The sequence below is a fragment of the Oncorhynchus gorbuscha genome, linkage group LG06, assembly GCF_021184085.1.
Source record: "Oncorhynchus gorbuscha isolate QuinsamMale2020 ecotype Even-year linkage group LG06, OgorEven_v1.0, whole genome shotgun sequence".
Lineage (NCBI taxonomy): Eukaryota > Metazoa > Chordata > Actinopteri > Salmoniformes > Salmonidae > Oncorhynchus > Oncorhynchus gorbuscha.
The window spans coordinates 27,411,091-27,434,643 of record NC_060178.1 but is presented as its reverse complement, the minus strand read 5'-3'; the positions used below and the strand labels follow the sequence as shown (position 1 = coordinate 27,434,643).

At 45.8% G+C, this 23,553-nt stretch overlaps 1 protein-coding gene across 1 annotated transcript in view; it reads right to left on the bottom strand.

Annotated features, from left to right (window-relative positions):
* The window catches only part of LOC124038656 (centrosome-associated protein 350-like), a 61,871-nt gene that overhangs the window by 14,946 nt on the left and 23,372 nt on the right, over positions 1-23,553 (bottom strand). The window contains exons 2-20 of the mRNA XM_046354760.1: positions 18,048-18,162; positions 17,746-17,885; positions 16,853-17,429; positions 16,665-16,751; positions 14,907-15,020; positions 13,251-13,367; positions 10,528-11,198; positions 10,097-10,221; positions 8,035-8,984; positions 7,772-7,934; positions 7,384-7,526; positions 7,095-7,287; positions 2,154-2,374; positions 1,893-2,056; positions 1,600-1,710; positions 1,208-1,348; positions 857-1,044; positions 535-698; positions 182-378 (exon numbers count right to left, since the gene is read on the bottom strand). Coding sequence (XP_046210716.1) covers positions 182-378; positions 535-698; positions 857-1,044; positions 1,208-1,348; positions 1,600-1,710; positions 1,893-2,056; positions 2,154-2,374; positions 7,095-7,287; positions 7,384-7,526; positions 7,772-7,934; positions 8,035-8,984; positions 10,097-10,221; positions 10,528-11,198; positions 13,251-13,367; positions 14,907-15,020; positions 16,665-16,751; positions 16,853-17,429; positions 17,746-17,885; positions 18,048-18,162 — 4,581 coding nt within the window. The remainder of the gene's footprint in view (positions 1-181; positions 379-534; positions 699-856; positions 1,045-1,207; positions 1,349-1,599; positions 1,711-1,892; positions 2,057-2,153; positions 2,375-7,094; positions 7,288-7,383; positions 7,527-7,771; positions 7,935-8,034; positions 8,985-10,096; positions 10,222-10,527; positions 11,199-13,250; positions 13,368-14,906; positions 15,021-16,664; positions 16,752-16,852; positions 17,430-17,745; positions 17,886-18,047; positions 18,163-23,553) is intronic.

The following is a 23,553-nucleotide window of genomic DNA, read 5'->3' as shown; positions in this document are numbered from 1 at the left end:
CAAATCGGGCTAAATGTGGATAAGCATTATACGCTGGTGACTTTAAGGAGAAACCTCCCAAAGTAAACTAGTACATTTAAGCTTTTAGATAAGTGCTAAGATTTCAGCCAATCATTATGTATTTGAGTAGTCTTGCTACCTTGCCAGCATTACAGTTATTGAAATGAGGTGGCAAACTAACCTTGGAGCTGTCCTGTGCTGCGGGGTTCTCCTGACTGGGAACATCATCTGACTCCTCGTGAGGAACTCTATTCTTCTCCAACACTCCACGCCGGTGAGACTCGGAGGGCAGCAGCGAGCGGAACGAACGCTCCTCAATTTCATCCTCCGTCATGGACTCGTCAAACTTCAGAGACTCTGTACCCACTGAGGCGCTGTCTTTATGGGGACAGATTGTTGGGGAGAGGAACATTGTTTTCTCTTTCTAAGAGACTTCAGGCTATTTATGCATCAAACGATTATTATGCATTGCCTGTTTGTGATAATGTCTCCCTTCCAATCCCCACAATGAGTGCTATGAACCCCTGGCCTCACCTTTCTCACCCAGTAGGGACTGAACACGGTCACTGGGGATGGAGTCTTCAGCTGCTGTATGGGTCACAGCCTCCACCAGTGAGCTGTTACCCGTCTCCACCTTCCTCCTCTGTCTCTTCTCATAGGAGGCCAGGGAGGGACTCCAGTGGCTGCTTTCTCCACCACTGGGGGGTACAACGCAGAGAGGACATGCGAGGGAGAAAACCAATTGCTTATCTAGCCATGCCTATAAAGTTTAACCTGACCAAGCAAAGTATGCTGACAAGGAGAAACATCTCCCGGTGTCTGTCTGTGAGGAACACCAGAGTGTGAATTCCAGTACCTAATGTTGGGTCTCCTGGAGGGGGTGGAGTCAGAGCAGCTGTCCAGGGAGAAGGGCTCTTCGGTCTTGTTCTTGGCAGAAGACATCTCACCCATGAAGCTCTGGTGATGCTGCCTCTGCTGGTCAAACAGGGTGCTGATGGGAGCAGCAACAGGGTCACCGATCTGAGAACAGGCCAGCTCCGTCATCTGAGGAGAGAGCAACTAAGTGAGCAATATATCAACTGAAAGAAACTGTGTCGAGAAGCAAGAGTCAGACATTTGCAAATACATGCAACAGTGAGGAAACAAACCAAGCCCAGTGACGGGCTGTAGGGACAAGAGTGGAGGGGGAGAGCGAGAGTGTTCGGACCTCTTTGATCTGGTGGGCAGCTACGGCCGTATAGCGTACAGACTCGGCCTGTTGGCTGATCATCTTAGCGTTGGCCTCCTGCATGCCTCCCAGAGACTGCTGCTGGGTCTGAGCCATGTTCTCCTGCAGCTCCACGTGAGCCTGCAACGACACACACAGTTCTGTTACTGAACGACACTACAGCCTACACACGTCTAGTAAAATAGCTCCTTTCTCACACTACATGCAGTGAAGGTAGATTGAGTTCCATAAATATTCAAGGTGTTGGCAAATATGAAGCCACCCTCGAGAGGATCAACAATCTACCAAGTTGCTGCATGGATCTAACTCTAGGTGAGAAGTACGTGGATTCTGCAGTTGCCCATTCTAAATGCCAGTGCTGTGTGCAGTACCCTGGCTGCTTTCTGCCGTGTCTCCTCCAGCTGCCATTGGGTCTCCAGCGCCTCCTGCTCTGCTTTCACCTTCAACTCATGAAGGTCACGCTCGTGCCGCTGCTGCTGCGCCTGAAAAGGTTAGAGGTCAAAGGTCAGGACCTATGGAAAAAGGTTAATGAAAACCACCAGAACATGACTACATGCCAATAGCTAACATTTCAAGAGTGGAGTAGTGCCTATACTAAGCAGTCATATACATACAAGTGAGCACTCTTCAGGTGCTCTGATTGGTTGGGTTGGGCCTCCCTCACCTTGAGTATCTGGGCAAGCGAGACACTTTCCTGCTGCGCCAGAGACACACCCCTTAACTGCTCCATGTCGCCCAGCTGACGCACAGACTCCTCTATAGACTCCAGGTAGTGGAGCTCTGCAGACATACGCTGCTGCAACACCCCTGGGGTGTAGTGGAGCTCACCTGGACAACAGAGAGATGGATAGAAACAAAGGAAGTTGTAGATCGGCAATAGAGTATTTATCAAAAACGGCTGAGCGGGTGTTTCTAGGTGGTATACCTGCAGCCGTGGGCTCTGCTCTGCCCCCCAGTGTAGCGGACCGGGATGAGGACGAGCTGGGGCGGGCTGAGGAGTGAGGGCAGCCGGACCCAAGACTAAGGATGTCTGCCCCGGCTAGGGAGGCGCTGCCTGGAGACACACGACGGGAACTAGAGTCTGTCGGAGAGCCAGCTGGAGACGGGCTAGGGCTTCTGGGGGACTTCTTACTGTCCAAGCCCACACTGGAACCAAGAGAAGGAAAAATAAACAATTGATTCATATGCATGCTTTCTGAAAACGTACAAACTCCCATTTGTAACTGTCAACTTAAAGAAGGCTGGATTATCGTTTGAAAAAGTGGTGGATTATGCTTTAAACCAAGGGTGTCAAACATATTTTGCCCCGCGGGTTACATTCAGTCTTAACCAAGGTCCGGAGGGCCGCGCTTAAAATTTCTTATATTATTTAGTCACTGTCAAATTTGCAAAATATAGTCCCACATCCATTGCTTTTAGAATTTCTGATGCTCCCTGACTGTCGAGTATTCGAAGACTTAACAAGCTGGATAGAGTGATGAGACTATAAAATACAAGTTCATTATCATTCCTACACAGTTTTGATTAGGTTTTGGTCATTTCAATGTCAATTGACATCATTTTTAAACAAGTGACATCAATAAGGGATCATAGCTTTCGCCTGGATTCACCTGGTCTGTCTGTCATGGAAAGTGTTTTATACACTGCTCAAAAAAATAAAGGGAACACTAAAATAACACATCCTAGATCTGAATGAATTAAATATTCTTATTAAATAGTTTTTTCTTTACAGTTGAATGTGCTAACAACAAAATCACACAAAAATTATCAAAGGAAATCAAATGTATCAACCCATGGAGGTCTGGATTTGGAGTCACACTCAAAATTAAATTGGAAAACCACACTACAGGCTGATCCAACTTTGATGTAATGTCCTTAAAACAAGTCAAAATGAGGTTCAGTAGCGTGTGTGGCCTCCACCTACCTGTATGACCTCCCTACAATGCCTAGGCATGCTCCTGATAAGGTGGCGGATGGTCTCCTGAGGGATCTCCTCCCAGACCTGGACTAAAGCATCCGCCAACTCCTGGACAGTCTGTGGTGCAACGTGGCATTGGTGGATGGAGCGAGACATGATGTTCCAGATGTGCTCAATTGGATTCGGGTCTGGGGAACGGGCGGGCCAGTCCATATAGCATCAATGCCTTCCTCTTGCAGGAACTGCTGACACACTCCAGCCACATGAAGTCTAGCATTGTCTTGCATTAGGAGGAATCCAGGGCCAACCGCACCAGCATATGGTCTCACAAGGGGTCTGAGGATCTCATCTCGGTACCTAATGGCAGTCAGGCTACCTCTGGCGAGCACATGGAAAGCTGTGCGGCCCCCCCAAAGAAATGCCACCCCACACCATGACTGACCCACCGCAAAACCAGTCATGCTGGAGGATGTTGCAGGCAGCAGAACGTTCTCCACAGTGTCTGTCACGTGTGCTCAATGTGAACCTGCTTTCATCTGTGAAGAGCACAGGACGCCAGTGGCGAATTTGCCAATCTTGGTGTTCTCTGGCAAATGCCAAACGTCCTGCACAGTGTTGGGCTGTAAGCACAATCCCCACCTGTGGACGTCGGGCCCTTATACCACCCTCATGGAGTCTTTTTCTGACCGTTTGAGCAGACACATGCACATTTGTGGCCTGCTGGAGGTCATTTTGCAGGGCTCTGGCAGTGCTCCTCCTGCTCCTCATTGCACAAAGGCGGAGGTAGCGGTACTGCTGCTGGGTTGTTGCCGTCCTACGGCCTCCATCCACGTCTCCTGGTGTACTGGCCTGTTTCCTGGTAGTGCATCCATGCACTGGACACTACGCTGACAGACACAGCAAACCTTCTTGCCACAGCTCGCATGTGCCATCCTGGATGAGCTGCACTACCTGAGCCACTTGTGTGGGTTGTAGACTCCGTCTCATGCTACCACTAGAGTGAAAGCACCACCAACATTCAAAAATGACCAAAACATCAGCCAGGAAGCATAGGAACTGAGAAGTGGTCTGTGGTCGCCACCTGCAGAACCACTCCTTTAAGGTGTCTTGCTAATTGCCTATAATTTCCACCTGTTGTCTATTCCATTTGCACAACAGCATGTTAAATGTATTGTCAATCGGTGTTGCTTCCTAAGTGGACAGTTTGATTTCACAGAAGTGTGATTGACTTGGAGTTACATTGTGTTGTTTAAGAGTTCCCTTTATTTTTTTGAGCATCGGCCCGTACAGTACACGTAAAACATAACAGATGGAACATTAACAACTGATTCAGTTCAGGTATGTGTGCTATACTGCCAGAACACTAAATTAACAAGGTGAAATGGAGAACCAGGAACTAACAGAATTAAGGGGGCCCCAGGAAAGCCATCCTAAGACATACAGTAAGTGAAGAAAATAACTTTCAATTAACATATTGTGCTGCTTTGAGCCAAACAAAAATGCCCAAAGACGTCTAATCATGATGATACAGTATAATGTGCTTCTGCTTCCTAGCTAGAAACAGAATGGTAGACAGCGGTGCATCTCTCCTGCTCCAACCGCCATTGTACTCAGTGCTTTACCTTACCAGAGAACAACTGCAGCATTAAGGACTTGATCCTGAATGTAATCGCTATCACATCAAGCAGACAAAGGTATGGAGGGAATCTACCACCTGGGCAAATAAAAAACAATAAACACCATTGGGGAGGCTCAAATGTCCCAGGAGAAGAAAAAAACTCCCTGGCAACATGCCCATTTTGCAGTGAGGAGATTTAACAACCTCGCTGCCCAAACAAAAGAGTCAGTGTTAGGCTGCCATGAGGCAGGCTGCTGTAGACCCTTCAGCCGCAACCAGAGCAACAGCCAAAATACTATTTTTCCCTGGCACTCTGCACTAGACTTCCTAAACACATTTGAATCATTAGTTCTTAGCCTCAATGCCCAGATCTATAGCCACAGCAAAATAAGCATTCTAGAGTGTTGAGTTAGATAAAGCCATACGATGTGCAAGTGGCACGTCAATTTTACTTCAGTATTCCTTGTTATGTAGGCTAAGAATGAGCCTCAAATTTGCATTATCAGTCATGAAAACCACAGCCATATTATATTGTATTTTTTTTGTGTATTTGATGGCAAAGAAGAAGCATGAAGCCAAAAACCTGACCGGGGCAGCTCTAGCAGGGCAGTAATTCACCGAAAGGATTTGTTGGAAAGGTGGCATCCTATGACGGTGCCACGTTGAAAGTCACTGAGCTCTTCAGTAAGGACATTCTACTGCCAACGTTTGTCTATTGCGATTGCATGGCTGTGTGCTCGATTTTACACCCTTGTCAGCAATGGGTGTGGCTGAAATAGCCGAATCCACTAATTTGAAGGGGTGTGTCCATATACTTTTGGTGATGTAGTGAATTTTGATCAAATGCATTGGGTATGACTAAATCTATTCCCAAAAATAAATATAATTGTGTACAAAATATGAGGAACACCTTCCTAATATTGAGTTGCACCCACTTTTGCCCTCAAAACAGACTCAAGTTGTGGAGACAGACTCTACAAGGTGTTGAAAGTGTTCCACAGGGATGCTGGCTCATGTTGACTCCAATACTTCCCACAGTTGTGTCAAGTTGGCTTGATGTCCTTTGGGTGGTGGGCCCTTCTTGATACGCGCGGGGAACTGTCGAGCAAGAAAAACCCAGAAGCGTTGCAGTCCTTGACAAACCAGTGACTCTGGCACCTACTACCATAACCCGTTCAAAGGCAGTTGGATTTTTTTGTCTTGGCCATTAACACTGAGTGGCAGACATAACATCCATGTCTCAAGGCTAAAATAATAACTATTTAACCTGTCTCCTCCTCTTTATCTACACTGATTAAAGTGGATTTAACAAGTGACATCAATAAGGGATCACTGCCTTCACCTGGTCAGTCTGTCATGGAAAGTGTTCATAATATTTTGTACACTCAGTGTATATAAATGGGCCACCCCATAATATTGGGAACTGAACTGAAAAGACCACATTCATTCGCTGCTCAAGCCTGACAGAGTGAGATGCATCTTTCTGTTGGCAAAGAGACCCTGTAGAAAGAACACTGTAGCTGATGTGGTGTCCACGTTTACTCCAATATTCTCTCCAGTCACTTGAAATGTGTAAATATTATAAGTGGTGGTCTTTGGAAGCCAAGGACCACTTAATTTATTTAATTCACCCTTATTTTACCAGGCAAGTTGACTGAGAACAGCAACGACCTGGGGAATATTTACAGGGGAGAGGGGGGGATGAAGGAACCAATTGGAGGCTGGGGATAATTAGGTGGCTATGATGGTGGGGTCAGATTTGGAATTTAGCCAGGACGCCGGGGTTAACACCACAACTCTTACGATAAGTGCCATGGGATCTTTAGTGACCACAGAGAATCAGGACACCCGTTTAACGTCCCAACCGAAAGAGAGCACCCTACACAGGGCAATGACCCCAATCACTGCTCTGGGGCATTGGGATATTTGTTTTTTGTCCAGAGGCCCTCCTACTGGCCCTCGAACACCGCTCCAGCAGCATCTGGTCTTCCACCCAGGGACCGACGAGGTCCACCCCTGCTTAGCTTTAGAGGCAAGCCAGCAGTGGATGCAGGGTAGTAGGCTGCTGGCTAACAAGGAAATTGTGTTGCATACCTGAAGTGAAACTGCACAGTGAAACAAATAGACCAGAAACTCATGTAATTGAAAGAGGCATTGTGCCCATATGCCAGCAATAATATCCCCACACAAATGTGCTCAGAGATTATAAGACAACCAAGAAGCTCAGGAAGGAAGGAAATACCAGTAATCACTGAAGGTCAAGGAGGATATTCAAGCTCCTGGGAATTCCCCTGAGCCCCTCAGAAGTGGTCTGGGCTGGAACGCCTTACCTGCAGTGTAAGTGGCCTGGTGCGCCCCCTAGTGTACTGTCAGTGTACACACTCTTCACCAGGCTGTGGATGGAGCTTCTCTCAGAGGCTGAGCCTCCTCGTCTTGAGTCTCTAGACAGGCTCTCCCACCCCGGAGAGCAGGGGCTCCTCTGCTCCTCCACCAGAGTGGCATCACTCTTGTCTGAAGCAGTGCCTAAAGAGATGGGAGACACTTACACTAGTAAGAAATTGTCACTTGGCTGTCTGATTTCAGGGAAGTGGTTATTTTATTTTGTGGCGTAAGTCTCACCCCTTTTCACTGAGCCCTTTGAGTGAGGTGAAGATACTGGAGTGGAGCCTGAGGAGTGATGGGATGGCAGGTCTATAGTCCGGGTGTCATAAGGGGACCTGCGACTCATCAACTCGCCATAGTGACTGTTCCCGCTGGTGATGCTGCAAGGAGACGTCGAGATAAGCCATATTTCAAGACCCACATCATGTGCATCAAACCACCACAGACTACTAAAACAACAACTCACATCTGTCGAGTTGAACTCCTAGCCAGCCATGTGACATTAGTGCCACCTTGTGGTCGGGTTCCCATAATTTTTACAGGATTTTCAAATTATGTTTTAATTGCATGAGAGGTATTCAGATAGCAACACCCAGTCAAGTGACTGTGGTATAAACCACTTTACCTGCATCCGTTGTATCCTTTCTTAGACTGGCTGCTCCTGCCGCTGCTGCTACGGGACGACACAAAGTCATCCTCATACGCTGGTGCCACATCTACCGAGCTGGCTGCAGACAGGCCACAATGCACCGCAGGGGAGCTGCTGTCTGCTTGCTCCTCTCCTCCAACTGCAGGGAGAAGCCAGAGGAACAGACGATGGGTTAAACATTTGTTCTTCATTCAAAACACTTCTATGGATAGGGTGGGTGTGTAAATGTGTTGGCTAACCCTTGGTGTGGTTGTGCAGGTGGTTCTTCGTGAAGATGTTGATGACGCTATGAGGACTTCCCTTGGTCAGTTCCTCCCATGGGCCTCGGCTGCGGTCCCGTGGCTGAGAGAAGGGGAGGGTGCTGAGGGCTGGGTACTTATCTGCCGCTCTCTGGAAGTGAGAGATGGGTTGGACGCCCTCCCTCTGGCCTGCACAGAAGTCCAGTGACCTGAGACGCTCTGCTGGTTTGGGGTCCCTCTTTATGTGCATGCGGGGGCTCTCGTTGCCCTCCGACAGGCTGCCCTCGCTCAGCAGTGGGCCCTCACTGATGGAGTCACCGCTGGAGTCATGGAGCTTGGTCTTCCCTGGTACCTCAGGGTGCTCCTCCGGCCTCTTATGGGAGCTGAGGCCTGGGGATGTCTGTGGCCTGCTGCCTGAAGCAGAGGCCCCGCCTCTCTGTTCTCTGAAGCTGTGCAGGTCGCCCACCCCTGGGAGAGCTTCGTTGTATGTGCTCTGGCCAGCACTCAGGAGCCTCTGGATCCTCAGGGACAACTCGTCAGCAGCATCAGTGCGCTCTCTGACCGATGGGCTCACAGGCTTGGCCCAGCAGCCGTCGTCTTGAGGCTGAAGATGGGTCAGACCGGTAAGATCCATGTCCCTCGCACAGCCATAGTTGATCCCTGTGTCGGCCAGTTTCCGTGCTTCACTCTCTATGCGGGTAGACAAGGATGCGGCTGTGGCTTTCAGGGCCTCAATGCGGTTCATCTTGGTCTTGTTGGCCGCTCCTGTGAGAGTAGAGTGCTGAGGCCTGGCTGGAGGGCTGGTTCCCCTCATTCCAGAGCCCGCTCCCGTTTCCAGGCCCAGGGAGAAAAGCTTGTCTGTGGGGGGAGCCAGAGCACTGGAGGGTCTGACTGCAGAACTAAGATGGCCAGGCTGCAGCCACGATGGAACTTCCAGTCCCATCTCATTCCTAAAGGAGAAAGAGTGGAGGATTAGTATTCAAATATACAATTTTTTAAACAAAGGGCTCAGAAACACTCAAAATATTGTTTCGGGGATTTAAAGTCCTTTAGTATATGGACCCATTAAATACTTTTAGTACAGAGCAACATTGTCCATAGGATACTATGCCAAAGGTTTAAGACATCTAAATATGCATGAAGCCATTCAAATATGTGACTCGTACAGTCTAAATAGGACTTTCTGAGAACCACCTTTGTGTTCGTTATATAAGCAAAAATTGTTCAGGGTCGAGGATCAACTCAAGATTCCAAGAACTACATAGCAACTCATGAGTTTATGAACATATGCAGATGACAGTTACATCCATATTGTTTACCCTATGTGAGGACCAGACAGATATTTACAGTATCTGAAGTTTCTGTTGCATCTAAACGATCACTAGAAGTACCCTATTTTATGGTTAACCGAGCATACTAGGTAAATTAGTTCTCTTGCACCTTATTTGTGGAACGATCTTCAAAATGTTCTTAAAATTTGATGTTCTGGTGCCTCGAGGGTAATTCAGAAAGCTGATTGAGGAACTTATGGAAGAGGTTTGGAACCACCAACACTCTTCCTAGAGCTGGTCGCCCGGGCAAACTGAGCAATCGGGGAAGAAGGGCCTTGGTCAGGGAGGTGACCAATAACCCCATGGTCACTGACAGAGCACCAGAGTTCCTCTGTGGAGATGGGAGAACCTTCCAGAAGGACAGCCATCTCTGCAGCACTCCACCAATCAGGCCTTTATGGTCGAGTGGCTAAACGGATGCTCCTCCTCAGTAAAAGGCACATGACAGCCCACTTGGAGTTTGCCAAAAGGTACTTCAACAAAGTACTGAGTAAAGGGTCTGAATACTTATAGAAATGTGATTTCAGTTTTATACTTATAATAAATTTGCTAAACCTGTTTTTGCTTTGTCATGAGGTATTGTGTGTAGATTGATGAGGGAAAAACAATTTAAATACATTTTAGAATAAGGCTGTAAACTAACAAAATGTGGAAAAAGTCAAGGGGTCTGAATACTTTCCGAAAGGCACTGTATAAGCTGTAAGTGGTGTTTTAGTGAGGTGTGTGCTGACCTGGAGAGTGAATGAGGTTCTATCTCAGATAGAGACAGGTCACTGCTAGAGGAGGCACTCTGGGGTCTCTCCTGCCTCTTGTTCTCCTTGTCCGACTCCCCGGATGGCTGGTACAGGGGCCTCTGCTAATGGAGAACACACACCACAAATAAGTCACAGCTAGTTTAACTCACCACAGGATGAGTCATTTCCTACAAGCCACTTGACTACATGAAATACAAGCAATAGCATTATATGTCAAAAGTTATACTGAGGGTAATTCGACAAGTCACCATTTCACATATTGGCTCTTAATATAACAAGGACATATATAATATAATAATATATAAAAATGCATTTGACACGCCATAATACCATGCTCTATACCCACATTTTCGCTAAAGCTTGCCATGTGAGTAAGGGGACAGTGAGTGCTTCAACTATGCCTTTACCTGGTGGATGACTGTGGTAGAGGCTGGCTGAGTCTGGTAAGGCAGAGGCTCCTCTTCTAACTCAGCCTGTTCCAGTAGTAGTTTGGTGTAGGTCTCCTGCAGGCGTTTCTGTACTGAACTCTCCAGTACCGCAGGGCCCTTATTGGCTACCCCCGCTCTCTGCTTCCTATATAGCTCCTGAAGACGTTGGCTCCTGCTCTCCGCCTCCTCCCTCTGGGCCCTTCGCTCCTCCACTAGACGTCTTTTACGCTCCTCTTGTTGCCGGGTGATGTACTGGCGCACCGAGTCGGCGTCGTAGTGCCTCTTCTTGGGCCCTGGTTCTGATGGCCCTGGCTTGTTGCGCTTGGTGGGGCTGGCACTGCGGGAGCCCCGTAAGGATGAGCAACCAGCCGTCCATACTGTGGTTCTGGCCCCGGAAACTGAACCCATCCTGGGCTCCACTGGAGCTTGCTCCTCTGCTCTGTGCTCCAGTTGCAGGTCGTCCAGGATGCCCCGGATGTCTACAGACAGGAGATCTGTGTTGAGGGCCCTGTCCTCGGCTGGGCCTGCAGAGAAAGGGTCTGGGGTGGGCTGGGTGGTCCTGTCCCGGCTGCAGGGTCTCTCTGAGCTGCTGGGTCTGGACCGACGATTCAGCTCCGGACAGGGGTCCGAATTTGACCGAGGATGGGATGCTGGAAAAAATTTGCAAACCACAAGGGGTATTGTATTGATTTGTGACTAAATGTTACTGTGAATTGAAAGGAACATGTGTTTTGTGTGCATTATTAGGGGGAAAATTGTGGTAGCTATTAGGGCTGTCAGAGTTAAAGCGTTACAATTAAATGGCAATCTTTGCTACGCATTTAATTTTTGTCAGCCAAGTTCCTTTCCTCACAACACTGTTCTGTTGGTGTACGAACAGCTGCTACCAACAGCAGCAGCAGAGCGTTCTGCCTCTCTTGTAGTGCTAAAACAATTATACATGCAGCTTTGAGCAACAATTCTGAAAGAAAACTTACAGAAAGTTCAACCATTCACTTTCTCAGGCGTTTCTATAAATAACAGCAGACACTTCATTTGCACAGAAGTAGCTAGCTTGTTATGCTAACGTTAGCTAGCTAGCCAAACGAGAATGTTTAGAATGTAATGGCAGAATGCCTCTAGATTAAACTCAGATTTTAAAAACAGAACAGCCATTCAATTTAGCTATGTTTTTGTTAATAGTCCTCAGGTCAAAAGAAATGATCAAATTATCCCAATTCTTGTAGTAACAGCTTGTAACTAGTTCATGTTGAAGAACATGGCTAAGAAGTAGTCTAGGCTCGATCTAATAGCTGTATGATATTTTACATGAACTCAAGACTTGACTGATCTGTTATTATTCAATTGTCTATTTTGTGTTTTCTTCCCCTATAGGCAAATTAAATTATTCCTACAACCCAATGTGATGTGTTTTATTTGAAACATCTTCAATAAATGTGAGATTAATCGCAGTCAACTACAGAAAACCATGCGATTAACTTGATAAATGTTTGTAATGGTTTGACAGCCCTAGTAGCTATATCCAGACAATGTTCTGTGTGGAGTTCAAGTTAATGTCACTTGCAGAAGTACAGTGAAATACCTTTCTTGCAAAGTCTAACCCCAACAATGCAGAAATTAATATAGCAGTAAAAAAAAAAAAAAGACTGGCAGTACAACCCTTTAAGCAGCCTCATGCTTCTCCCCCAACCCCCAGATATGAGTCTACCACCAGCACAACCCATGGAAACCAGACCATGCTGAATTGCGCAGTCAGTCAGAAACGGCAAGTCAATCTTAATTAATTCCGGTCACTGACAGCCAAAGTTGGCTAATGTAGGAAGACTGCCTGCGCTAGAAGAGACGACAAACTCTTTATTTATTGATATTCCTTTTGCCGTGCACTGTACGCCTTTTAACATGCAATAAACAAAAACATGAACGCCACATATACAGTGACACAAATGCAATTTTCTGCATTTATGAGAGTACCATTAGGTGTCCATGTAAACATGATTATTAGGGGAATCGTTCTTCTTGCATAGCATGTAAACATTTTAATCAAACTATTATATGAATCTGACTATCCACAACAATCTCATTATTGTGTGCATGCAGCCGTACACATGATTGTGTGATTAAGTGGAGGGGGAGTGGAGGGGGTGAGAGGGATAGAGGAGAGAAGGCCAAGCAGAGCAGAGATGGGTGAGGGTAGTGGATAGTGCCTAAAGAAAGTATTCAGACCCCTTGACCTTTTCCACTTTGTTACGTTACAGCCTTATTCTAAAATGGATTCAATTAAGGGGGTTTTCCCATCAATCTACACACAATACCCCATAATGACAAAGCAAAAACAGGTTTAGAAAATTTCGCACATTTAAAAATAAACTGAATTATCACATATACCTAAGTATTTAGACCCATTACTCAGTACTTTGTAGAAACGTCTCACGGATGATCAATGGAAACAGGATGCACCGGAGCTTAATTTTGAATCTCATAGCAAAGGGTCTGAATACTTACGTAAATAAGCTATCTGTTTATGTTTAATAAATATGCAATCATTTCTAAAAACCTGTTTTTGCTTTGTCGTTATGGGATAATGTGTAGATTGCTGAGGATTCTTTTTTATTTATTCTGAATAAAGCTGTAATGTAACAAAATGAAGAAAAAGTCAAGGGGTCTGAATACTTTCCAAATGCACTGTATGTCTCCCAACCCACCTGTCCTGGCCAGTCTGTCTGTGGGCTCTGGCCTTTGCTCTTGAGGCAGACGTGGAGCGGGGCCCAGTACCATCTTCACCAGCTTCTGGCCCTCCCGCCATGACGTGGTGCTGATCACTGCAGCAACAGGGGGCACACCATGAAAACACACAGAAAGGTCATGGTCGCTGTAGAGTTCAGCAGTAATGACTTATGGCAGGACGGTTTATCAGAAAGCAAAGACTTTCAACATAGAATCCTTAATTGAAACAAAGTGGTCAACCCTGCTCTGTTTTGGTAAAAAGCTGAGGGATATACCTGAAATTTTTGCCACTCAGTAATGGACAGGGCTATGGATGCAAGGACTGGCCATCCATGATATCAAAATGACAGTTAACTATGCTTTGAGGCTATACAGTGTTTGCTTACATTTACATAGTTACAAACATTGGAGTAAAACTAGCTTTTAATTGGGTTATGGGGTACAACAGTTGAACTCATGAGGTATTTATAAGTTATATCCTTCAAGATTTAATTGGTACATATAATTCATTTCTATGTCCAGAAATGGATGTTTCAACAGCTCATTGCCCCTTGTAAATGTGCCCAAAAAACCCTAATGCTGTTTTACTGAAGTGATACTCACTTGCACAAAAGAGACATAATGATGTCGTCTCGCTCTAATATGAAGTCTTTGGAGAGAAATTATTTGAGCTGCATTATGCAAATTTAATGAGTATAGGTCAATTATGCACCATCTGCATAACCAACTTTGAAAATATTTTTTTAAATGTCTTCATAAAAAGGTGTCAGCACTGCAGTGAACTCAAGGGATCTAGCACAAAGCAGTGTTGCTGGATTCATTTTCAACAAATGGAACATTACCATTTTTCAATTCTTCCATTACTTTGAATAATATAGCCTACCGATTTGCTCTACAAAGCAGGGGCTGACGTTAGGCCAGCAGCTGTTCCTGTTTGGTAAAGGAGCTGAACTTGATCCTAGATTTCAGGGGGCTATTTCTGGTGAGCGGGCTGGGAGCAGATGTCCAGCAGCAGGAACACAGGGTAAGACTACACTATACCACACTCATCTCACTTTCCACTGCACTGTGAAGAACACACACACACAGAGACAGAGACAGAGAGAGAGAGAGAGAGAGAGAGGCAAAGAAAGAGAGAGGGAGGCTGGTGTGGGCCCAGTACAGGGTGGCTGTCAGAGAGCTGGTATGCCCAGCCCAGCAGAACTGTGCCGCATCTGCATTCCAACTACAGTGTGCATCTACACTGCGGCTTGCTTGCAATCAGCATGCGATACATTCTGGACATTTCTTTGTGGATAAGTGACTTAAATGGTGCCACTGACAAACAGAGGCCTGTTTGAGAGCACACAGTTCAGGCCTTATGTGGTACACGCCTTCCAGATGTATTCACTGTGATACGCCTGCTCAGGTTGAGTGTGCGTGCTGCACAGTAACTAATGAACCAAAACAAATGAGGAGATTCCCCCTGTTTGTGAAAGACCCCTGGGCTTTGTAATGAATTATCACCTACACACACAATATTGGGAGGAGCATCCACATCTTCTATTGAACGCATAGACCCAGGATGAGTAAGCACGAGAGACAAATAAAAAGTGAGATAGAGAGAGACGGGGATAAATGAAAAGAGATCCAACCTGGCTTGGTTTCCGGGTCGGGAACAGAAGCTGATTTATGGATTTTCCTCACAGGCTTGGACGGCTTCCTTTCCTTAGCCTTCTCTGTGGGTCGCTGCTTGGCCTTGGTGCTCTCTAAGACGGGGAGAAAGGATATGACATGACAGTTTGAACACAAAAGAGGGAAAAATAACAGAACTATCAAATTTCTAAAAAGTTGCTACCTTCCTGAAAGACATCTGAATGCAAAACAAAGTAATTAAATATGAAGCTGGTGGACTGCTACAGTATCAGAGGACGAAGCAGAGAACTTTGGCATGAAAACCTGTGAGGAAGCACAGGAATCAGCAGAGAGCCAGGGAGGACAAAGAAAATACAAAAATGTTTCTTCAGTCATACAAAATGGTAGGGTAGCGAGCAGTGCTGCGGTTGTGGCAAAATGCCTGGAAAATCTGCTGCAGCAAAAACCTCACCACATTCATCAAGTTATCCTAAATTTAGAGGACACTCATTTCTTTGGTGGAAATGTTCTCTCAAAATCATTCTTGTCCGAAATAGGACAGTTGCTTTATTTATTGAAGGAAACAGTTGACTGGGATAGGTAAAATAGCTCTTAGTCTTTCTGAAAATACTGGAGTGTATTTTATGCCATCTCATTTCCAGGGCAGTTTGAACGGCAGAGCTTTATTTAAGCACAGGAGCTTGAAATCGGAACAACTATATTTATAGCCTAGTATTATAGTTTTTTCCCAGATCAAACTGGGAGTTTAGGTATTGGGAGTGGCAATAGGTCTGGTCAGCTAATCTGAATGGCCCTGGACAATAATATTTGGCCCCCATCTTGGCATTGTAGAGAAATTTGTTTGACTTTTTTTTGCCAATTTCTTGCAATTCTACAGATTTCTCCATGGAGCGGAGAGAAAATGTTGCAATTTTAAAGCAAATTTCATGCGATTCCACTTATTCTGCATGGAGCGGAGAAGATTTTGCAGTTTTAAAGTTAATTTCCTGCAATTCTATGCATTTTGCCATGGCTAATGCAGTGTTCTTATGCTCAAACATAAAATAAATGGTCTCGAATTCAGTTCTCAGAATTGTTAGTTCTCAAAGATTATATAGGTCCATCATCTTTTCTACATACTTTATATCCGGTTTTAGTAGTTCAAGTAAAACAAAGCATTCTTCCATCCCAAAGATTATGTGGCTCGAAAAGAAAAACACTTAGACTTTGCAGACTACGATTTTAGCCGTCTTTTGCCACGATTTTGCCGTATCAGACAAAATGTTCACGTTCACGTGGGCAAATCCTTTTGATAAATGCACAAAATCGCCAATCAAAATAAATGTTCTAACACAGCGACCAAGTTATTTTGGGGGAAACAAATGTGTACAATTGCAGGAAATGAGCATTAAAACTGCTAAAAATGATCCGCCAACAAAAGGTGTGAACAAGGGATCGCATGGGTTGCGAGGTGGGGGTTTGTTATTATGCCAGTAAACGACAATATCCATTCAGACCTGTGCCACCATTAAATTTGTGTGATCAGATATTCTCAAATAGTACTTGAGCACCCCTGGACTATGCTGTCAATCGGATGTCTTTTTCCATTGTAAATCCACTATGACGTCACAACCCATTGATTCTATTGAGCGGTGATGAGCTGGCAGTCACTCCCCACTTCTGTCAATAACCCCTGTTAACTGCAGGGGTCATTATGTAAGCATAGCTAATAGCATAGGGTGTGTCCTTTGATTGGTCATCTACCACTCAGTGCTCACCTGACAGCTGGCGAGACAGGTCTCTGTAGATCTCTCGCCACACTTTACCATCAGGAGTGCAGATCTTGGTCTCACTCCTGTTGAAACCTGATAAGAACAAATGACTGTTTGGTTTGAAGGAATGATGTAATCAGATTTTTACATCCAGTGCAATTGGAGACCAACTTTCTCTATCCAATGGGCTTTACCTTTGTATATAGGTGCCGGAGGTGCGGCTGCCACTTTGCGCATCTTAGCCGTGGGTACGGTGGTGGTCTCCACAGCTCCACTGATGCCCACAGGCTGCTCCAGCAGCCTGTCTCTGTCAGCAGCCTCCAGGTGCTCTCTCTGTCTGCGGATCGTCTCCTTCAGCTTCTCCAGCTTGTCGTCAGGCTTCCTCCGCCTCAGGTTCTCCAGCCTCTGGGAGGCCGAACCAGGGCTTGAGGAAACAGTCTCTGCTAGGGGTGGGGCCGGGCCCTCCAGGGTGTGTGCTTTGGGCCTGTGCTCCGGGCACCCCTCCTTGTTAGCATCTCTGGCTGTAGCAGCGTGGCCTGGCGGGCGCAGGGCTTCCAGCGTGGGACAGTGGTTGAGGTAGCGCACCACAGTGCTGTCCAGAGCAGACGAGTGTGTGCTGTCCAGGTCTCTGCGAGTCTGCAGGTCTCGCGTGTCGCTCTGGTAGACCAGCTGGCTGAGACAGGAGTCCGGGGGAGGGGGGGTGGCATCCTCCGAATGCACACTCTGGGCCTCCAGCTGGGAGGTGGTCAGGGGGGTGTTGGAGTTGCTTCCCTGGGGGGGGGGGGGGGGGGGTCACTTAAGCATTCAGGCTATTTGAATGGGATGTGTCAAGATCACATGGCTTTGAATGGCAGCCTTATGTGCAAAGACCTACACATGTACATGTGGCTGTAAAAGTAGCGACTTAACGACCATCTCTGACTGCAGGACTTATAGGGTAGGTCAGGAACTAAAAACAACCTTTTGCACTGTATCGTCGCACAACCTCAGCATACATTAGTAAACATGGCAGAAATACACTTAAAATGTTTTTACATCTCATTAACAGTGCATACCTATAAGAGGTCAGAGGCTCTTTAAACTCAACACAGTTGTTCCTGTGGACGTTGCTGTCCTGTGTGGTGTTCCTCAAGGGGCTGCGGGAGCTCTTGTCTGGGCTCCAATGACTCCTCCTTCTGGACTTGGAGGTTCCGCCTGCCTGGGAGCAGTCGTCTGTGCGCCGCCCATCTGAGTCAGGAGAGATAGGGTTAGAATTCCTGCAAAGTAACCTTGCAATGCAAAACAACGCAAAGTAATGACGATGCCTGCTGCTAAGTCCAGTTTGAGAACCTTGTTCTGTAAATAGTAACCATGTCTTACAAGGATGAGATATATCATTGTGTACCTCACCTCTGCGGCTCACTTTCCTGGTGGCGCCCCCAGAGCTTTTCTTTGTATCCATGACGGAATCCAGCAGAACTCCAGAGCCAGGAAAAGCCTCCAGGTGGTTCTCAATGTGCTGCAACTGCAAGGAAAACAAAAGCGCCTGACTCAGACAAAGAATGCAGAACAAAAACTCAAATACCACAGCCCATGTATCATTGCATTAAGTGGTGAGTCTACAAAAATAGAAAAACTGTGAAACAACATTGTTAATATGGGTTTACTTACAGCAGCTTTGGTCTGATTCAGACTTTTCCATGCAGCTGACAGCTCTGAGGAGAGAAAGGCATTAAAAAAATGTTTTAATTTAAAATCAGCAACACAAAAAGGCAAACAAAGCCTTTGCAGCCCCATACAGACGCTCAAGGTAACTTGAAGATGTATCCCACATCCTTATTTCTTCAGTGTGACAGACAGAATGTTGCACTAATAGAAGAATGGTAATAGAAGTATGGGCTCCCGAGTGGCGCAGTCGGGTAAGGCACTGCACCTCAGGGCTTGAGGTGTCACTACAGACACCCTGGTTCAAATCCAGGCTGTACTACAACCGGCCGTGATTGGGAGTCCCATAGAGCAGCGCACAATTGGCCCAGCGTCATCCGGGTTTGGCCGGTGTAGGTCAATCATTGTAAATAAGATTTTGTTCTTAACTTTACTTGCCTAGTTAAATAAAGGCTCAATCAAAAAAATTGCATCAGACATTAAGAAGCTGTCCTGCCCAGTAGTCTGCGCCGGGACAGTCAGTGGTGGTTCATTCCGCTTGGAGCTCCACATCACTCCTGTTCACCTTCAATTAGAAAAGTTTCTTTCATTAAAATTGCTAAAATTCAGTGTGGCTGTACAGTGCCTTTGGGAAAGTATTCAGACCACATTATAGCCTTATCCTAAAATTGACTAAATTAAATAAAAATCAGCAATTTACATAAGTATTCAGACCCTTTGCTATGAGACTCAAAATTGAGCTCAGGTGCATCCTGTTCCCATTGATCATCCTTGAGATGCAACTAAAACTTGGAGGCCACCTGTGGTAAATTCAATTGATTGGACATTATTTGGAAAGGCACACACCTGACTATATAAACGTTGTAGAGTTGACAGTGCATGTCAGAGGCAAAATCAAGCCATGAGGTCGAAGGAATTGTCCGTAGAGCTCCGAGACAGGATTGTGTCGAGGCACAGATCTGGAGAAGGGGACCAAAAAAATGTCTGCAGCAATGAAGGTCCCCAAGAACACAGTGGCCACCATCATTCTTAAATGGAAGATGTTTGGAACCACCAAGATTCTTCCTAGAGCTGGCCGCCCGGCCAAACTGAGCAAGGGTTTTGCTCAGGGGTAACCAAGAACCCGATGGTCACTCTGACAGAGCTCCTCTGTGGAGATGGGAGAATCTTCCAGAAGGACAACCATCTCTGCAGCACTCCACCAATCAGGCCTTTATGGTGGAGTGGCCAGACTGAAACCACTCCTCAGTAAAAAGCACAACAGCCTGTTTGGAGTTTGCCAAAAGGCACCTAAAGACTCTCGGACCATGAGAAAAGAAAAGAGTCTCTGGTCTGATGAAACCAATATTGAACTCTGGCCTGAGCGCCAAGCATCACATCTGGAGGAAACTTGGCACCATACCTATGGTGAAGCATGGTGGTGGCAGGATCATGCTGTGGGGGATGTTTTTCAGTGGCAGGGAATGGGAGACTACTCAGGATTGAGGGGAAAGACGAATGGAGAAAAGTACAGAAAGATCCTTGATGAAAACATGCTCCAGAGTGCTCAGGACCACAGACTGGGGAGAAGGTTCACTTTCCAACAGGACAACAACCCTAAGCACAACAGCCAAGACAAAGCATATATAATATGAATATAGTGTTTACATACCCTATATTATTTATCTCATATGTATATACTGTACTCTATATCATCTACTGCATCTTTATGTAATACATGCATCACTAGCCACTTTAAATTATGCCACTTTGTTTACATACTCATCTCCTATGTATATACTGTACTCGATACCATCTACTGCATCTTGCCTGTCGCTCTGTACCATCACTCATTCATATATCTTTATGTACATATTCTTTATCCCTTTACACTTGTGTGTATAAGGTAGTGGTTTTGGAATTGTTAGCTAGATAACTCGTTGGTTATTACTGCATTGTCGGAACTAGAAGCACAAGCATTTCGCTACACTCGCATAAACATCTGCTAACCATGTGTATGTGACAAATAAAATTTGATTTGATTTGATTTAGCAGTGGCTTTGGGACAAGTCTCAATGTCCTCGAGTGGCCCAGCCAGATCCCAAACTTGAACCCAATCGTATATCTCTGGAGAAACCTGAAAATAGCCATCCAGCAACACTCCCCATCCAACCTGACAGAGCTTGAGGATCTGCAGAGAACAATGGGAGAAACTCCCCAAGTACAGGTGTGCCAAGCTTGTAGTGTCATATCCAAGACTCAAGGCTGTAATCGCTGCCAAAGGTACTTCAAAAAAGTACTGAGTAAAGGGTCTGAATACTTATGTAAATGTGATAATTTCACATAAAAAAATAATGTTTTTTTGCTTTGGGTATTGGGTGTAAATTGATGAGGGGGAAAAACAATTTAATCAATTTTAGAATAAGGCTGTAACCTAACTAAATGTGTAAAAAGTCAAGAGGTCTGAATACTTTCCGAAGGCACTATGTGAGAAACAGGAACCTAATGTCAGTAGCAATGTACGTTTATGCTGCCATCTATCCAGGAAAACAGAGTTCAAACCATCTGAGCAGACACACATTGAAGCCAAACACTGCATTAATGCTACTTGCAGGCAGGCAAAGAATCTAAGTGACTGGGACCAGCACCTTTTACCCAGCATCTGCAGAGGTTCAAAACAGGATTGATTATACATACGTATGGATGTATGAAGGAAATAAATAACCAATGTATCATTAATGACAGACTGCTGACTCAAGAGCTGTTGCACTTCCATTTAAAGAGCTGTTCTATTTCCATTCCAACCGGTTCTACAGCAAATACCTAACAAGGTTTCCTTATGACGGGACAGGAACATAGGAAAGAAAAATACATGACTTTGGGTGTATTATTTATCACACAAAGTCTTCACGTAGGGTGACAGTAGAAGCAATGCATTTCCCTCCAATGTTGAAATTGCTTAAATTAATCAAAATCAAAATTGTATGTCACATGCGCCGAATACAACAGGTGTAGCCCTTGCTGTGAAATGCTTACTTACAAGTCCTTAACCAACAACGCAGTTCAAGAAATAAAGTAAAAAATAGAAAAGTAACAAATAACAAGGCTATATACAGGGAGGACCAGTAACGAGTTAATGTGCGGTGGTACAGGTTAGTTGAGGTCATTAGTACATCTAGGTAGGGATAAAGTGACTACGCACAGATAAACCGCAAGTAGCAGCAGAGTTAAAATAAAGGAGGGGGTGTCAATGTAAATAGTACAGGTGGCCGGCCATTTGATTAATTGTTCAGCAGTTTTATGGCTTGGGGGTAGAAGCTGTTAAGGAGCTTTTTGGACCTAGACTTGGCGCTCCAGTACTGCTTGCCATGTGGTAGCAGAGAGAACAGTCTATGACTTGGGTGACAAGTCTGAATTTTTTGAGCCTTCTTCTGACACCGTATAGTATATAGGTCCTGGATGGCAGGAAGCTTGGCCCCAGTGAAGTACTGGGTCGTACGCACTACCCTCTGTAGCACCCTACAATCGAAATCCGAACAGTTACCATACCAGGCGGTGATGTAACCGGTCAGGATGCTCTCGATGGTGCAGCTGCAGAACTTTTTGAGGATCAGGGGACTCATGCTAAAACTTTTCAGTCTCCTGAAGGGGAAAAGGTGTTGTTGTGCCCTCCTCACAACTGTCTTGGTGTGCTTGGACCATGTTAGTTTGTTGGTGATGTGGACACCAAGGAACTTGAAGCTCTCGACCCGCTCCACTACAGCCACGTCAATGTTAATGGGGGCCTGTTCAACCCCCTCTCCTTTGACTTGCTCACGTTGAGGGAGAGGTCATTGTCCATATCTGACCTCCTCCCTGAAGGCTGTCTCATCGTTGTCAGTGATTAAGCCTAACAAACTTAATGATGATGTTGGAGTCGTGCTTGGCCACGCAGTCGTGGGTGAACAGGGAGTACAGGAGGGGACTAAGCACGCACAACTGAGGGGCCCCAGTGTTGAGGATCAGCATGGCAGATGTTGCGTACCGTTACCACCTGGGGTCGGCCTGTCAGGAAGTCCAGGATCCAGTTGCAGAGGGTGGTGTTTAGTCCCAGGGCCCTTAGCTTAGTGATAAGCTTTGTGGGCACAATGGTGTTGAACGCTGAGCTGTAGTCAATGAACAGCATTCTCACATAGGGGTTCCTTTTGTCCAGGTGGAAATGGGCAGTGTGGAATGAGATTGAGATTATGTCAACTGTGGTTCTGTTGGGATGGTATGCGAATTGGAGTGGGTCCAGGGTTTCCGGGATGGTGTTGATGTGAGCCACAACCAGCCTCGAAGCACTTCACGGCTACCGATGTGAATGCTACAGGGCGGTAGTTATTGAGGCAGGTTACCTTCGCTTTCTTGGGCACAGGGACTATGGTGGTCTGCTTGAAACATATAGGTATTACAGACTCGATTTGGGAGAGGTTGAAAATGTCAGTGAAAACACTTCCGCGCATTATTTGAGTACACGACCTGGTAATCTGTCTGGCCCTGCAACTTTGTGAATGTTGAACCTGTTTAAAGGTCTTACATCGGCTACGGAGAGCATGATCACACAGTAGTCCGGAACAGCTGGTGCTCTTTTGCATGCTGCAGTGTTGCTTGCCACGAAGCAAGCATAAAAGGCATTTAGCTCGTCTGGTAGTATCGCGTCACTGGGCAGTTTGAGGCAGGTTTTCCCTTTGTAGTCCGTAATAGTTTGCAAGCCCTGTCACATCCGACAAGTGTCAGAGCCGGTGTTCTAGGATTCAATCTTAGTCCTGTATTGACGCTTTGCCTGTGATGGTTCATCTGAGGGCATATCGGGAATTCTGATAAGGTCCATGTATTCTTTGAAAAAAAAATGGAAAAAAACCAGGGCCTTCTGGAATCTCACATTTCACACTCCATGCATTCCTCTCATGTCACTGCAGTTTACTCATAATAAACGACATAATTAGGTTTAATAGGTTCTCTATGTAATAAACAACAGCTCAGGCTGGCATGGATGACTACTTCAAATGGTGTTTTAATATTCAAGATCCAGCCTACAGCCCATCTACTCGCAGCAACCACTTTTGACAGTCTGGCTGAAAACCCAGTGACAGCCACAAACTAAGTGTAAAATGACAGCTACAAGCTACAGTTTCAGTGTTATTAACGTTACATTTTTAAATAATTTTTGTCATAAACAGTTACTACTATAAATCTGCCAAATAATTTTCAACACAAGCAGAACAGCTGAGGTGTGGCTCCCAACCCAGTT